The sequence below is a fragment of the Dryobates pubescens genome, chromosome 21 (genome assembly GCF_014839835.1).
Source record: "Dryobates pubescens isolate bDryPub1 chromosome 21, bDryPub1.pri, whole genome shotgun sequence".
Taxonomy (NCBI): Eukaryota; Metazoa; Chordata; class Aves; order Piciformes; family Picidae; genus Dryobates; species Dryobates pubescens.
Window position 1 is genome coordinate 11,137,401 of NC_071632.1, and position 15,971 is coordinate 11,153,371.

At 43.8% G+C, this 15,971-nt stretch overlaps 1 protein-coding gene across 8 annotated transcripts in view; it reads right to left on the reverse strand.

Annotated features, from left to right (window-relative positions):
- ABI1 (abl interactor 1) overlaps positions 1–15,384 on the reverse strand; it is a 69,902-nt gene extending 54,518 nt beyond the window's left edge. For 6 of the 8 annotated variants that reach the window (XM_054171510.1, XM_054171509.1, XM_054171506.1 and 3 more), the window contains exon 1: positions 15,126–15,361. In XM_054171510.1, the coding sequence (XP_054027485.1) occupies positions 15,126–15,242 (117 nt within the window). In that variant the 5' untranslated portion in view covers positions 15,243–15,361. Of the gene's footprint in view, positions 1–15,125 lie in introns of all 8 variants that reach the window. The other 2 variants (XM_054171514.1, XM_054171513.1) reach the window with 1 other exon arrangement.
- Positions 15,385–15,971: the final 587 nt, after the last annotated feature.

Genomic DNA, 15,971 nt, shown 5'->3' on the forward strand with positions numbered 1-15,971 from the left:
TCATTCAAGGCACCAGACGGCAAGGTGATCACTACCACAGCAAGAAACACACCACAGCCCACAAACAAGATTTCACCCTCTATTTTTAGAAATGTTATCTTGACAAAGATCATTGACTGGTCAGCTATTCCATCTCTGAAGGGACAAGGCATATACCAAATGGTTGTAGTTTAGCAAACACGCAGGACAATGCAACAAGCACCGCCTGTAATTCACAAGCTCTGCCGCAGACAGGCCCTTCCCCCAAATCCTGTACATGCTAGACAATCAGCTAGAAGCAAATCCTTCATTTCCATCAATAATATTCCCCTGACCAGTCCTGAATAGCCTTGATAGCAAATTAGCATTTCTATGGGCCAAGACCAATTTAGCCAATCTGTCCCAGCCTCCCTGCAGATCTTGTTACTTGGAAGTTGCTTTTTATTCTGTTGATTAACTGCAAAAAGAAGAGTCTCAATTTTTCTAATCATTGTCTCTTCTGGGGAAGGTAGAGAGAAAAGTTTCACGCTTATGGGAAGAAGCTCATTCCAAAGGACAGCAAGGAACGTGTCTATATCATACATATACACAAACATACGTATGCCTCCTGATGGTAAAAATGTCTAAGGTCTTGATAACAAAAAAATGCAAGATGAATGTTCCCTGGTGTTTAACTTGCCCAGATACAGTGATGAAGGTCATCAGATCCCAGCCCATTCTCACCTGTGTGTACCCAGCAGAGAACCACACCTGAGATTAAGCTTCTACTACCTACCTTACCCTCAAATATGTTTGTTTTAATTAAACTAAGCCAAGTCCACAAGACACAGCACTCACAACACTAACACAGACTTCGATAGATCTGTGAAGGAGAGCAGAAGCAGCCTACAAAAACATGGGGGGGGGGGGGGGTGTAAAATGGTAAATAACTTTTAAAAAAATATATATAATAATAATAAAAAATCAACTTAGGAATTCCATTTTAATCCAGGCTGCCAACATTACAGGAAGAAGGGGATCTATCCAATAGGAGTGCGATTTACAGAGCAATGCAGACTCTGACAGATGGAGCCTGGGAAGATATGTGCCAGCTGCTCCGTTAGCAGCATTTTCTGCCCAATGCAGCAAACAGTGGTCATGCTGGCTCTGGACTAAATCACTCCCTTCAATAAAATAAATATTAAAAAGAAAAAAAAAATTGTGGAAAACAGCATTTTCTCTTCTCCTAACAAATCCAATAGAGGAGATGTCACAGTAAACATATGCTGGCACAACACATTGTTAATGTCAGTTGTTATAGTCTGTGTCTAAAACCAAAATAGCACAGCACCCTGAACTAAAATGACAGAAGCAGACAAGCCCATGTGTCATTTTCACACAAACCTTGAACACTGAATTAGTGAGACTTCAACACTGCATATGCAGCAAGCTTAAGACATTTGGTTTGAGTCTTATTTTCTGTGTTTTCCATGATTTGTACAACACAAGCCCCAGGACAGAAACCATATCTTCAATTCCTGTAAAGCTCTGCACGGTATCAGCGTGTACAGTTGCTTCAAAATTGTACCTGTGAGTTCCTTGCAGTGCCATCTTTGCAGTGCCTATGATTTGCCTTATGACAACAGGGATTGGACAAGATGGGTTTTCAGGGTCCCCTCCAACCCGATGCAATTACAGAAAAGCTTCTTCAGAGCTCACATGAAGCAGGCTCGGACATCAGAGACATGAGCATGAACTTCAAACATAAACCAATGCCACCCTCAGACTGTCAGCTAGGAAAAGAAACTCTGGGCATTTCCATAGCAGTCTTCCTTCTTCAGCACTCAAAGCTACCCAAGGCTTTGGAGCATATGATTAGTTCAGCACATCAGACAGCAGATAAAAGGGAATTAGAAAACTTACATTCCATTTGTCTCCTTATGCACTGTTTCAAATATTGATCTTCTGTTCTCTGTCTGTAATAGGGCTTGAAATTAAAATGGCTTTCTGTTTACTCTCTTAAATGCCAGCACCCACCCACAGATTTTAAGCTCATGTAGCACAGCCATGTTCACTGATAAACCAGAGAGCTGTTTTTCACAGAAATAGGAAGGGGACACTTTAGTATTTACTAATTACCTTAATATCCCTCTAACTGGGAGAAATCTAACTGGAGTGAAACATCAGAACTGGGTAGATTTACATGTCATGCAAGCTTTTGAATCAAGGCAGCTCAGAGAAACCTGTTTTGGGGTAAAGATTTTCAGCTCATACTGTGCGACTTTTCGTAACATCAATAATGTGGTTCCTTCTATGGAATTTATTTACCTCTTCAGTTTACTCTCAAGGACTCCTGAGTGCTCAGTCAGATGTTCATCTCTGTTTTGATAAATCAAACTTAAGGAATAAGCCCAAAATCCTATGATAAATAATCTTTATCTGAAGACAAGCAACAATCTAAAATTGGATGACCTTTTTATGTATGAGCTTCCAAGATTACCTTTCTTGCCAGATCCTCACTCTCTAGCCCTCCTTCTAGCCAAGCCTGGAACCATACCAGTCTGCACTGAGCAAGTAAGGTTAAGACAAGAAGATTGAGCAGGAAGGATCAAGTGACAGTGGCACCTCAGCATGTCCTGGTATCACAGACTGTATGCCAAAAGTGCTCTGAACCCATACAACAGAGTAACTTCAACTGCCGTTTCCAAAACAGCTACACTGAACATCAGCACCTGCAGAAGGGTTGCTCCAAAAGCAAGCAGGCTCAAATCTATGCTCTGCACCCCAACGTGTTTCTTCACTTGAAGATGTCAGAGATACCACAGGACAACAAAACAGGACAGAAAGTGGGAAAGGAGAGCATGGAAAGTCATTAGCAGGCCTGTCCAGCTCCAGGAAGAATCTCAAGGCACCAAAATGTAGAGCCAAGAGTTACACAGGCCTTCTGACATCCAGCACATGTCTAGACTGCAAGTGTTCCCAATTGAGGAAGAGCTCTCATGTGCAAGAAAGGCACTTTTGACACAGCTGGTGGCCAGATTTTACAGCTCAGGCAGTTTCCAAAGTCACAGTATTTTTTTTTTAAGACAAAGAAAACAAAGGCCATTACAGGGTCAAACTCTCTCCTCATCCTTTGCAGCACTACACTGCTGACTACTTAGTGCCTTGAAGATGAATATACTCAGTCCATCAGGAAACCATCCAAGGGCCTGAACATACCCCACAAGGCTGGTGCAGTGGATCTCCAGAATCTTATAGCAGCTTGCTTCTCAGCACCAGGCCTGCTCTCACATAGCATGCAGGCTATACAGTGACCTCATGGTGATAGTCATGGATTGCAGTTTCCATCTGATCACATGAACAGCTGCTAATATTGCTTGGACTTTCACACACTTCTGGACCTGGTTTTACAATTTTTATCTGATAGTGGCTGTAAGCACACAACATCCAAGTTGAGTTTTTTTAGAAGAATTACTTTGTATTATGCTGAAATTTGAGCCTATGGTTAGCAACAGCATTCCAAAACCTTGCATACATAAGCTCATTTGAATACTGGGTCATTCCAGCAAGTAAGAATCTAGCTCCTAAAACAACCCAACACGAACCACAGAACGAAAGAGATGGCTCAAGAAAATGGAGGAGGAGGAGAGAGAGAGCAGGAATGGCAAGTTAATAATATACCACTGCCTCTTTCCCATCAAAAAAACCAAACAGGACAACAGGTAACAAGCAAATCATTATGGTAATCTCCACATCCAGTAACAGATAAAAGGCAACGTATGGAAACCAACAGAAAAAGAGAAAGCAAGCTCTTCAATAGGAAACAGAATGTTACACTTGGAAATAAGGGGGTTGTGTTGGGGTTTAAGAAAATAAATATTCTTTTTAAAGAATGTGTTAAAATAAAACAAACTGTCTCTCAGAGAGAGAGTTGATGTGGTGTCAGCATAGCAGCAGTGAGGAGGGCAGCTTTAGGCAGACGCAGGAGGTGCAGAGTCCTACAAACAACAGCAGTACTTGCACTTCCCTGCAACCAGATGAATGAGAATAATCAAATGCACATCACTCTTTATCCCACCCACCACTCCCCTCCAGTAGTAAACCAATCCTTGAACTATTCTACTTCAGCACCTGTAGGAGGGACACCAGGATGCTTTACTACTATCTAGCCTGTGACCAACTTGACAGGGTAAGTGGCCTTACTAAAACCACACATGAGTGGTGTTCAGAGAAAACAGCCTATTGACAACGAGAACATGACTAGATGCAAGCAAAACCAGGACTGGAATAATTCCATTTCAGAAGCTTAGTTTGAAACCCTTTAAAACAGTAAGAAGCGGCTGTCAGCAGCAAAAAACCCAAAAACTTATACCCTAAAAATATGCTCTCAATTGTACCAAAGAATATACAGCATTACATGTAAATGAAACCCTGCACATACAGGGGGATGGAAAAGGGAAGACTTCTTATGCAAAAGCAGCCTACATACTGAAGATATATCCAAAGCAAAACTGGAGAGTAGTCTTTTTACCACCTCCCCTCCCAAACAGCTCTTACAAGAGGAACTGCTTTTCAGCTTCCCATCTTAGGGTTTTTTTAAGCAAACTGGAAGGAAAAACCCTACCATTTCTGTTCAACAGCTACAGAAATTCATTTTCCCAGTCACAAAAGGAGAACTTCCACATCATCATGAACAGCAACATCTTTATGCTTACTGATGACGCATTTTTCTTAACTTTCACAGTGGTTAGTTTGTATTTAGCCATTTTCTGAGGACGCAAGAACCTTAAATAGGTATCTTTTGCTCATTATTTATGTTCTCTTTTTGCATAATTCCTTCTCAACTGCTCCATTAAACACCTCTTCCCCTCCAAGGGCAATTTTAAAAAAGCCTCCTGCTTTATGAGACTGACAAGCATGACTCATAGTATTCCCCACATTCATCCCCACAGGCCCTGTGGGAGGCTATACAGCCAGTAAGTACCTGCTTCAGTTCATGCTCCCCCTGCTCCCAGCACTGCTCCAGCAACCCCTTACAGCAAGCTGGACAGAAAAGTAAAGCTACCTCTCTAGCTGTCTGCTCTAGGTAGAAAGCAAATAGTAACCATATTTGCTTTTCATGTTGTCTTTCTACCACATCACAGCAGGACAGAGTGGCTGAAGACATGCAGTGAAAGAGCATTACACATTCTCCCCCATTCCTCCCATACTTTTATCCCTACCAGAAACTTGGAGTTGCTCAAAAACCATCTTTCAAACTATTTCCATTCTCTGTCAGCAAGGCAGAAAGTTATTAAACATAGTTTATTAACTCTTAAGAGTTTTCCATGCCTGAGGAACACATTCAAGTCCCCAACTCAACCCACAGTCAGGACCAAAGCCAGCAACTCTTCTCCCCTCAGAGGAGCAAACAGCCCACAGGTACCATATCCCTGCACGGCTGGCTTTTATCCCCAGTGCACAAGCCTCTCTCACAATGACAAACATCTCCCTTAGTCTCTGGATGGTCAATATTCACCACAGAGCACTGACAGGAGCCGAGGTTTAAAGTCCTCCTTTCATGAATAGGAGGTTTTCAGAAGAGGCAACACATTCTAGAGAGCTTTCCATTGACTGTCATACTTCTCTGTTGGTTTAAAGGACAGACTGCCAAAATGAAATATACATCTAGAAATTACACAGTCACTACTCAGGTGATACAGAACTTCTCACAAAGGAAGCAGCACTGCATGAGCCTAAGCTTCAACTACACCCAAGGCAACAGCAATTTTATCTAACATTCAATGCTAAAGACATCTTATGAGATACAAAATCTGCTGCCATTTAAGACAACATGTACTTGCAACGCTCCCAGACAAGCCTCAGGACTCCTGCAGCAAGCAGATCGTTTCAGTGCTGGGAGAACATACGGTTGCTGCAGCAAGAAACACACCCACGGTATCTGAAGAGAGCCCTTGCACAGCAGAGCTCTTCCAGACCAGACACACATTTTATCTAAATGCAGCCAAAGCCAGGAGTTTGCATCAGAAAACCAATCTCCCAGAGATTTAGAAATCCTGCAAGTCAGCCAGCAAATCAAAAGTTGAATGATCCCCAGCCAGGTCTCCAAGGATCTGCCCCACATAAATGCATTTATCAACCATATCTCTGTTTGTTAGTCCAATGCTCTCTGGACCTTGACTGAAGTTATCATTCGAGCCACCTGCCACAAGGCCTGGAAGCTAGAATCATGTTTTATGAAAACCCTTCAGGATCAAGTCCAGCTCTGCTTTGTGTATATATACCTGCTAATGGATGTTAGCAGAGTATCATTTCCCCTGACACATCCACTTTGCCCTCGCTGTTAGGAGATCCAAAGACCTCCAAGCAAAGAAGTTTTACTAAGCCCTTTCCACTCCTTGGTCTCAGAGTAACAAAAGGACCAGCTTCCTAAACAAGACAGTTTTTTTAATATAAGAAAGGCCTGGCCACAGATATGTGATAGGCCTCCTAAGAGTTTTGCTAGTAGACAGAAGCATGTCAGTACCATTGTATACCACATCTCCCCAGCTGCCTTCTGTTTCCCTTTTATCCTGCTCATCAGGGCTTCCCCAGGTGCTTACAGACCACTTCCCAACCAAGGTCTTTTTCTCAACTCTGTGCCAGTACAGGCAATCTAAAAAAAAAAAATGAAGTATATATAAATGCCTCCAGTAGCTGCTGGTTTCAAATTATTCAAACCTAGCCTAGTAGAAGCTGTTTTTCTGAAAGGCATTATGGAAAAAACAGCTGCATAATTTAAGCTGCAAGGCAGTAAAATATACAGTTAAATAATAGAAAGAGATTAATTAAAAGAAATAGGCAAGGGAAAAGAGGTTTTCAGATGAGATCTGAAATGACACTGAAAGTCAATGAGGTAGACAGCAAGCACGTGAGTCTGTTTCAGAGGCAGAAACTGTGGTGAGAGCATTCTGGCATCAATGGTAGCAAAAGAAAAGTCCACAGTAATTGGCAGCAGGAGGAGAGTAAGTGAGACAACAGGTCTAGGGGAAAAGCCGCCAGAAAGCAGATAGGTTGACTTCAACAGCAAGACAGAAATCAGCAAATTCACATTAAGATCACAGATTAGGAAGAAGTAAGGAGGGAAATGTTGTCACTAGTAACAATTAGCTCTGTTATAGTGATTAACATTATCAGGTATATGAATAGACAAGCCACGGCACAGCATTCTGCAGCTCCCTAATTGTTACCGCAGCAGCCTGATGCAGCTGCCTGGACACCTTGTTCTTTTCTTGCCTTTCTTCTATGGAGACATTTTCTTATCTTAGGCTCCAGGAAACACAGAATTATTGCAAAGGGATCATAGTTCAGATATTAATTTGCAGCACATCAGCTACAATGAAGTCAAAGAGGATGCTCAGCTGACAATGCCTGCTGCAGGACAAATACCATGACAAATACAGATTTGCTGAGCCCAAAGTACAACAAGGAGATGAGAGGATGGAAGAGAAGATATGCATCTGGTGAAAGATTAGCCAGAAAAAAGGCCAAACACACACCCTCTGCTTACCTGGTAAATTATAGCTTAGAAAAAGCATCATCATTTGAAACAGTGATGAGAAAGAAGCCAGAAAAATCTCCACTTCAATTCTTTTCAAAGAGCTGTTATGGTTCAAGTAGTAAACAAGCAATTTTTGTATTTTTTTTCCTGGAACCACCCAGTCAGAACATTATGTTCAACTCTAAGGATGTCAAACCAATATTTGTTTTAGTAAGCCTCCTCCTCTGCTCAAGTTCTGAGGCCTCCTGCTTTCTTAACATAAGTAGGAAGAGTACCACATTTCACTCCTAATTGTCTTTGAGGTCACAATAAAATTAGGAAAGTGATGCAGAGCCTCTTCCCCAGGAGCTCATTAACTGCTCACCACTATGGCATCAGAGCCTCCTCACAACATTGAGCAGTGTGCTCACTCTAACTCCTGCTGCAGAGAGTACAGAGTTATTATTTTGGGCTCTTTGGAAAAGAAGAGAGGAAGGAAGAGGGAGGGAGGATGCTACCACAAATATAGCTACTGTCTTAACACAAGGAACATAAGAAAGCTGTATCTCATCGCAGCAGACAGTATTCACTGTTCCTTTAGAATATTCCATGATGACAGAAGATACACACATCATCTGTGGCTGTTAGGAAGAGACTTTATCACAGGAGGGGCCTAAATTAAGAGGTTTGAATTTTCAGAGCCTTTTTTATTCTGTCAAACCTAGCACTTACTAACTAAACATATTTCAAGCAGTCTTTTCCAGAGTAAAAGCAGCTTGTTTTGTCAGGTTAGCCAGCAGGTTGGTGGCCAGTTTCATCTCATGTTAGTACAGACTGGTGAATCTTAGAAGCAGTATTTGAAAATGATGCTCTCTTGTTTCGCTCCAAGCTGAAATCCCCATGCAGGGTTCCCCAGCTCTCCTCTTCTTGCAAAATTTTGGCATCATAGTAACAAATCTACACTCTGCAAAGTGTGCACAGTTCCTGTTAACTGCATTAAGGGCTCACGTGAGTAATGAGTAACACTATTTGCATAGTCTCAAGCAAAGGTGGCATCCACACTCATACTAATTAACTCAAGGAAAACAACCCAACAAAACAGAACACACTTCCCTCTAATACCAAGAGGAGTAGTTTAGAGCTCTTCTCTCATGTGCTGTGCAATAAATGGATTCTCCAAAGCCCCACCTGTAAGAAACACTTTTTACTTCACTAGCCCTAAGCAGATGACACAGCCCCCCCCCCAACACTGTCAGAAGGACACACTGGCAGGCTGGCGGGGCAGGAGGAAAGGCAGCTGCTGACACTATCTTGCTCACAGAGCTCTGCTCAGGAGCAGGTCATGACCAATTCTCCACAGCACTCTGGTCCTGGCCTCCGAGAGCTCTAGGCACATTTTGATCTGCAAAGGGTTATTTCTGCAACCCACAAGAGACATCAAGTCTCTGTCTGTGGTATCTGCCTCACCAGCACAAGCTCAGGAAAAGGGAGGCACCATATCTACTATTACGAATTCAGCGGTTACTTCCCTTTACTTAGGGGTGCAGGGAAGGGAGGATCCCTATGACCATGCCCACCCATCTCTGGCCACCAGTGCTCAAATCTAGGGGTGGAAGGAACAACAAAGGAGTACTACTCTCAGTAACACAAATATTAGAGAGCAAGAATGCTCAGATAATTATGAACAAGCCTGGACACTAAGTAACCGAGTCCCACAAGTCATTTCCTACCAGGTAGCAACAAATAAAAACCACAACATGACACTTTCCTCTTAGTTACTAATTAAGACCAAACACAGGCAGAGAGAGAGCAAGATATCCTCTGATGCCTCAGGGATACCTTGCTACAACAGAACTGGCACTTTGTCCACACATCTGCCACTCTGCTGTCTGCAGATAAGAAAGATTTCAGTCACCAGAACTGTCAAACACAGATTGCTTTCACCGAAGAGTGATAACTTCTTGTGTGTCTACCAAGACAGAGACCCACCAACATGCAGACACAGTTCTATGAGCATTATGTAACTCCAGGAGTTTGCAAAGCAAAAAATTAGAATCTCGAGGTTCTTATAAGAGGAGATATGTAAAACTCTTCAAAGTAATTGCTGCTAATGAGGTCAATGATGGTTTCAGGTGCTTGTTTTCCCCCAGGGATTCATAGCAGTGTCGCTGTGGACACTGTTTCTGCTTTTTTGCAGATACATACTTTTTGCTGAGGCCATTTGGAAAGAGAGAGGGTGAGAGGGGGAAACCCTTGTGCACAGCACTGTACTTCCAGACAATTAGATTCTGTTCCCAAATCCAACAGCACGTCCCTGCGTGACCTACCATAAGTCAGTTATAAATTCTATGCCTCCATTTATGCTTCTGTAAAATGAAGACAGTTCAAAATACTAAAGGCAGATACTAGGGACATTTTTTTCCCTTCAGAGTTCAGGGGGTTTTGTTGTTAAACTTAGATCAGTAGCACAGATCCCAACAGGAACTTTGCCCCTCAAAGGTACAATGTTTCCTTCTTGTACACAGACTGCTCCTGTACTGTTACCTTCACTACAACAAGGGCTCCACTTTATGAGCCCTCCTTAAGGCTCATCTATTTTCTTTTCACTGTTAAACACACTGCCAACAAGCTCCCAGGGATCCAGGGGGAGACAAGCAATAGACAGTTGCACATCATACTCTTCTTTCCTCCTTCCAACAATTCCACAGGGCTGGGCACAGCAAGCAAGGATCACACAATATACATTGGCAACAAACAACCTGCAAGCTTCTTCCTTCCAACACAGGAGGGAGCGGATGGCACTTCCTTTGTGGAAGAAGTCTGCACCTGTAAAAGCTTATGGCAATCCACTTTGCTCCACCTAATTAAGGTAGAACAGTGCTGATAAAATCATCTGCTGAAAAATACCAAAGAAAAAATGGAGCAGGAAGAGCAGTTGACATCTTGCTGGCTTCTTAAACCAACGGTACCAAAATTAATGGACATATTGCAAATTTGGAAAAGCTGGTCTGAGCTCAGCCACCTCCCCCAGACCCAAACCAGGTGTACAACACCACAGGATCCATATCCTGCAATCCCTTGATGATTCAGTGAAGCTGCACCATAGCTTTTGAGTTAAATATACAGCTGTATTTCCCAAAACAAGAAAGTGCACTGCCACAGACCACCTGTACGAGGCACAGAAGAGCTGCAAGCCTAAACCATCAACTTGTATCCACATTATGATTGTTTTTAAACCCCCAAACATTCACAAACAATAGCAAGTGCCTTTTATACTATTGGCAAGCATTTGCTTAGACTATCTTTGTGAAGAACAGTGCTTGAAAGCACAAGCTCGCAACTTCTCACAGAATATGATTTAAACCCACAAAGCATAGTGGATGGTACATCCATATTTCATCTTGTTGCTCTCAAGCTGTCCAATTTTGAATCATATTTTGGTGTTACAGAAAGAGAATTGGCTTAATTTGGGTGGTTGTTTTCAGAATTCTCCAAATCTAGCAACAAAACTAGGAAAGAAAAACCTGATCACTGCTTTCGTTCTCAATGCAAACCAATTAACCCACGAACATGCATGTTCTCACAGCACAAAAGATTTGTGTTAATGACAATTTAAGAAGTTTAGCCTTTTAAAGCAGGTCACTTCCTGAATTAGACATTCTGAGTGGACTTTGTACTGCACTAAGGTAAGCCACCTTCCACACACCAGACAACGAAACTCAGTGCCAGATCACTCACCAACATCTAAGCAACAAGAAACATCATGGGGAAAATAGTTATTTCCAGTCCAGTATCTACTACCTACTGTTCAGGAGATGCAGATCATCCAACCTATCAAACAGAAAGGACTCCTATTTGCATACTGGAATATAAGGATTTGTGAAACTCCTTGCATGCAACACATTTGCCCAAGCTCACACTTATTTTTTCTACCAGCTGGAAAGAGATTTTTAAATAGCAGCCAAACCAAAATCTTTTGTCTCTTTTCCCCAAAACAGCCTTGCTAACTCACAGTCCAGTTTCCCCTTACTGCTTGGAAGCTACAGAAGGAAATAAGAAGACAGCAAAAATCCCCACACGTTTAGGCAACACTGCTCTTACTTCCTTAAAAGGTCTTTCACTTCTTTTCTAAAGCTGCTAAATCTACCCACTAGATACCATCAAGATCAGAATTTACACAAGTAGTACATATTGCAAGCTACTCATTTAGAGGCTCTTGCAGTCAAATTAAAATGGTATTTGAGCCTTAAAAATAAATAAATAAAAAATTACAGATAGACCTTCCCAAGTGGTCTGGAAGCAGAGAGAACTATGCACCTGCCTATGTATAAACACAGCTACAAGAAATATCCCATTTAGACAGTAGGGAGATTTGTGAGCAGTGTTTTTACAGCACAGTGAGGCCTCCTTGTGCTACACCAGTCAACTGAACTTGTTCAAAAGGAAGCCATCAGCACAGCAACACTGGAGGTGCTGGTTTCCTGTGCCCTTCTAACACTTCATAAGCTAGTTATTGTAAATAAGTTCATTAAAAAGTGAAAATAATTCCATTCAGCCACCAAACTGACTGGATAAGCTCTCTGGAATTTAATGTTTTCAGCTGGAGAACTATAATTAGACCTGTAAGGGTTTTAATTCCCTATGTTATGTCTGTAATAGTTCTGATACAGTTCATAATGTCGAGGATAGTGATGAAATCCCTCATTAGTATCTTCATGCTACAGATTTTAAGATAACCTTTCACAGTTACACACACACAAAGGGACTAATCCCAGATTTTATTTGCAGGCAAAAGGATTTGTGGAATGCATTAGATACTGGAAGTTACTTTTATATATGGCATCTATGAAGAAGTTTCATTTATTTCCTGAAAACACTGAAGACAAATTCTCTTTAAAAAAAGAAAACTAAAAAAAAAAATCAACAAGAGTGAAATTTTACCAGAAATCTTCTCAGAGTAAGTGAAAGAGATGAAACAAGATTCATGTGTTTTCAGATCCAAAAATACAGATACCGCTTGAATACAGCAAAAACTTGTTCCACCTCAACGCCACAATACAGAGTGGGCAACAGCACACAGTAAGTTTTCCTAAATAAGAAGCACATAGCCTTTTCCCACAAAAAGAGAGAAAACTCTCAAGATTTAAAGCTACCCAAACTCAAAGAGGCCAGATTGAATCAGTCACATACTGTGGGTAAGTTATGATGCACAGCCACTTCTGCACTCACATCATGGCCAGGCTCTCTGTCCTGGCCTGCCTTTTTCATATAAAATTATGATTATGTTAAACACAAACAGTGTTGGTTAAGCCTCTTCCTCCCTTTTCCTCCCTTCCCCATGTCACAGTGCACACCACATTCCCAAGTCTCATAACCCAGTGCCCTGTGTCACACCGCCTAATCCTGCAGTGGCCCCACCACAGGCACTGGAAGTATAATCTGTTCAGTAGTCCAACTGGAGAGCAGATGGCTTTGTACAAAGTGCTGATTAAAAAACCCACCTCCAGCCCACATTAAAACATATATATATATGGAATTTTAGCCACATCTTTGTCATTTTTACTGAAAAAGTGTACCATGAGTGTACACATGAAGCAAGCTTGTTTTCACAGCTCCTGTGCAAGTCCTCACTCTGAATTTTAGAATTCCAGCTTCCTCTTAAAAGAGGTAAACACAGCTGTACCGCAGATAAAACAGACTGAGCCAATCCCACATCCAGCTGACCTTGATGCTCTAGGTGAAAATGAGCTACCAAATAAAAAAAGTAAAGAAAAATTTTAAAACCCCACAAATGACCAAATGGGAACTAGCTGAAGTGTTGATGGGTTTTGGTTGGTTTGTTTGAAAACAAGAAAAAGACAAGTTTTAGGACACCGAAGAAAATGATGTAACTGAAGATTCCCAGCAACTTTCTGACACAGGGGGAAAAAAAAAAGTCAGGAGCAGGAGACAGGTCAAAACTTGTGCCGCAATTACCATGCTCATGTATTTGTCATATTTCCCATGAGTAAAACCAAATGAACCTCGCCTCTTAGAAGCATTTATATCAGCAGCTTTCTTTGGGTGGAGCAAACAACTCGGAAGAGTAAATAGACATTAACTCATACTACTTCACATAGCACACACACACACAAAAAAACCCCAAAAGGATCTTAAAAACATGGCTTGCTGGAGCAGTTTTAATCCAAGTGGTTAATTATAAAAGGAAAGGACAAATGAAATTGGAAAAAAACCCAGATTTTTATGTTACTAAAGCTGTATATTCAAACCTGCTGCTCCATTACTACAAGCAGCAGGACATCTTTCCAGCAGTGATAGATGCCAGAAAATCAAACAACCTGTATTAAATACCCGGCACAGGTAGTCTAGTATTAGATGCAACAAGTTCAGTTTACGAGCCGGCTAGTAAAGGAGTTTATTTGCTTTTCCCCTCTTTTTTTTTTTTTTTTTGTAAAAATAATGAAGATGAATTTGAGCATCTCGGGATGGTTCTGTATCTACACCAGTATGACCAAATATACAGACTTCTCGAGTTATGTGCTTCGAATCCTGGAATAATGACCAGTTGTGCTTAAAGTCGCCCCACAAAAATAGATTTAAAGCAAGGCCAAGAAGCATTGGTAGTGGGGGCGAGGGGTGGGGAACCGGGGTACCCACACCGGCTGGTAGAGACATGCTCCAACCAGCGGAGCCTCTTCCAACATGGGAGAGCCGGCGTGAGCTGACTGGAGCAGGGCGTCTGAACCGCGAGAGGCACCGATTGCCATTTTGAAACGCCAGTCCCGGCTCACACAGCGGAGCCTGAGTAAGGGGGCAGCTTCCTGCCCCTACAAACCGCTCTCGGCAGCGGGGCGGACCTCGACGCGCCACGCCGAGAGCCGCGGTTCCCTGGCCTCGCCGAGGAGGACCCAGCGCACGGTTCCCATCGCGGAGCCCCGCCGATGACCGAATTACGTGATGTCACCCGTGTGCGGGGCCCTTCCGCTCGCCGCTGCGGATGGCGGCCCCGGCGGAGGGGGCGGCCGGCACCAGCGCCTCGCACGGGCGCGGGGAAGGGAGCGGCGCTGCCCGCCTCGGCGACCGTCACCGACCGCCGCCCCGGGGCCCGGCGGCTGCCCCCAGAGGCAGCAGTTCCGCCGGGAAGTGAGGGGGAAAACCGGAGATACCGGGTCTGAGCCGGCCACACGGAGAAATTCATCGGGCCCTCACGCCCTGCTCAGCCCCCACCCCAGCCCAGGGAGGTCTCTGGGATGTGACTCATAATAAATAAAGGAGAGAGGGAAGAAAGAAAAAAAAAATTAAAAAAATACAGAAGGGGGAACGGGGAGGAGAAGAAAAAAATAAAGGGGGGGGGGGGTTTTAAAAAAAAAAAAAAAAAAAGACACACCCTCCGAGCCGGACTGACATAATAACCTCCTCCCTTCCCCTCCGGAGCAGGGGGATGGAAGTCCAGTCGTTCAGCTGGAAAAGTTGAAAGAAAAGGCAAACCCGGGGGAATGGCTGCGGGGCGAGCGGCCGCGGCGTGGGCAGCCGGGCGCCGCGCTGCCCCTCAGGCGTCTCCGGCCCCACCACCCGCACCAGGGAGCCGAGCCGAGCCGAACCTGCCCGCCCCACCGCTGGCCCGGGTGCCATGCCCGTCGTCCCTCACCTGGATGTAGTTGTTTTCGCAGTAGTCGGCGACTCGAGTGAGGTTCTGGTAGCTCTCGAGCAGAGCCCGCTTGCCAGAAGGGATTTCCTCCTCTAGCAACATCTGCAACTCTGCCATTTTCCACCCCTCCGCATCGCTTCCTCTTGCATTAAAGAGACAGCGGCAGTGCCTGGCTCGCAACCCGCCTGGTATTGTGGGATTCCTCCTCGCCTCGCTTTCGTGAGCTCTCGCTTTCCCCACCCATCCTTCCCCCTCCGAGGGGAGGAAAGGAGAAAAAAAAAGAAAAAAAAACTCTAAAAACCCCACCCCCGCCTTGCGGAGCACCCCGGGAATTGTAGGCAGCGCGGCGCCGCGCAGGACGCCTGCGCGGGGTGAACAGGGCGCGGAGATGGCGGTTCCCGGCGGCGCCGCCCTGCCTGGCCCTGCGGCCGGAGAACGACGGCAGGGTTGTCGGACCGGCTTTCTGGGCGTCTGCAAATTAAGAAAGACGCTTGTGTCCTTCCCCTGCCCGCCTTCAAAGAAAGCCTTAGCCCCGGCAGTGCCGCCCTGAGGCTGCGCCTCTCCGGAGAAGCCAGAAGGGTCTAGGAAGGACACACTGCCCTCCTTATCCAGCCTCCTGTCAGGTTAGGAATTTGTAAGATGACAACAAAATTGGTAGAACTCGTCCCGATTAGCAGCAATTAGTCCCTTTCCAATATTGAATCTACATCTTTGTGAAGGCTTGCCCAGTCGGAATAATTGACAATAAGTGTTTGTCAAAGCTTTCGTTTCATAAGAACTTTAAATAATTGGCTGAGGTAAATACATTTTTCCTACTATTTTCTTGCCTCACGGCTGTTAATCACT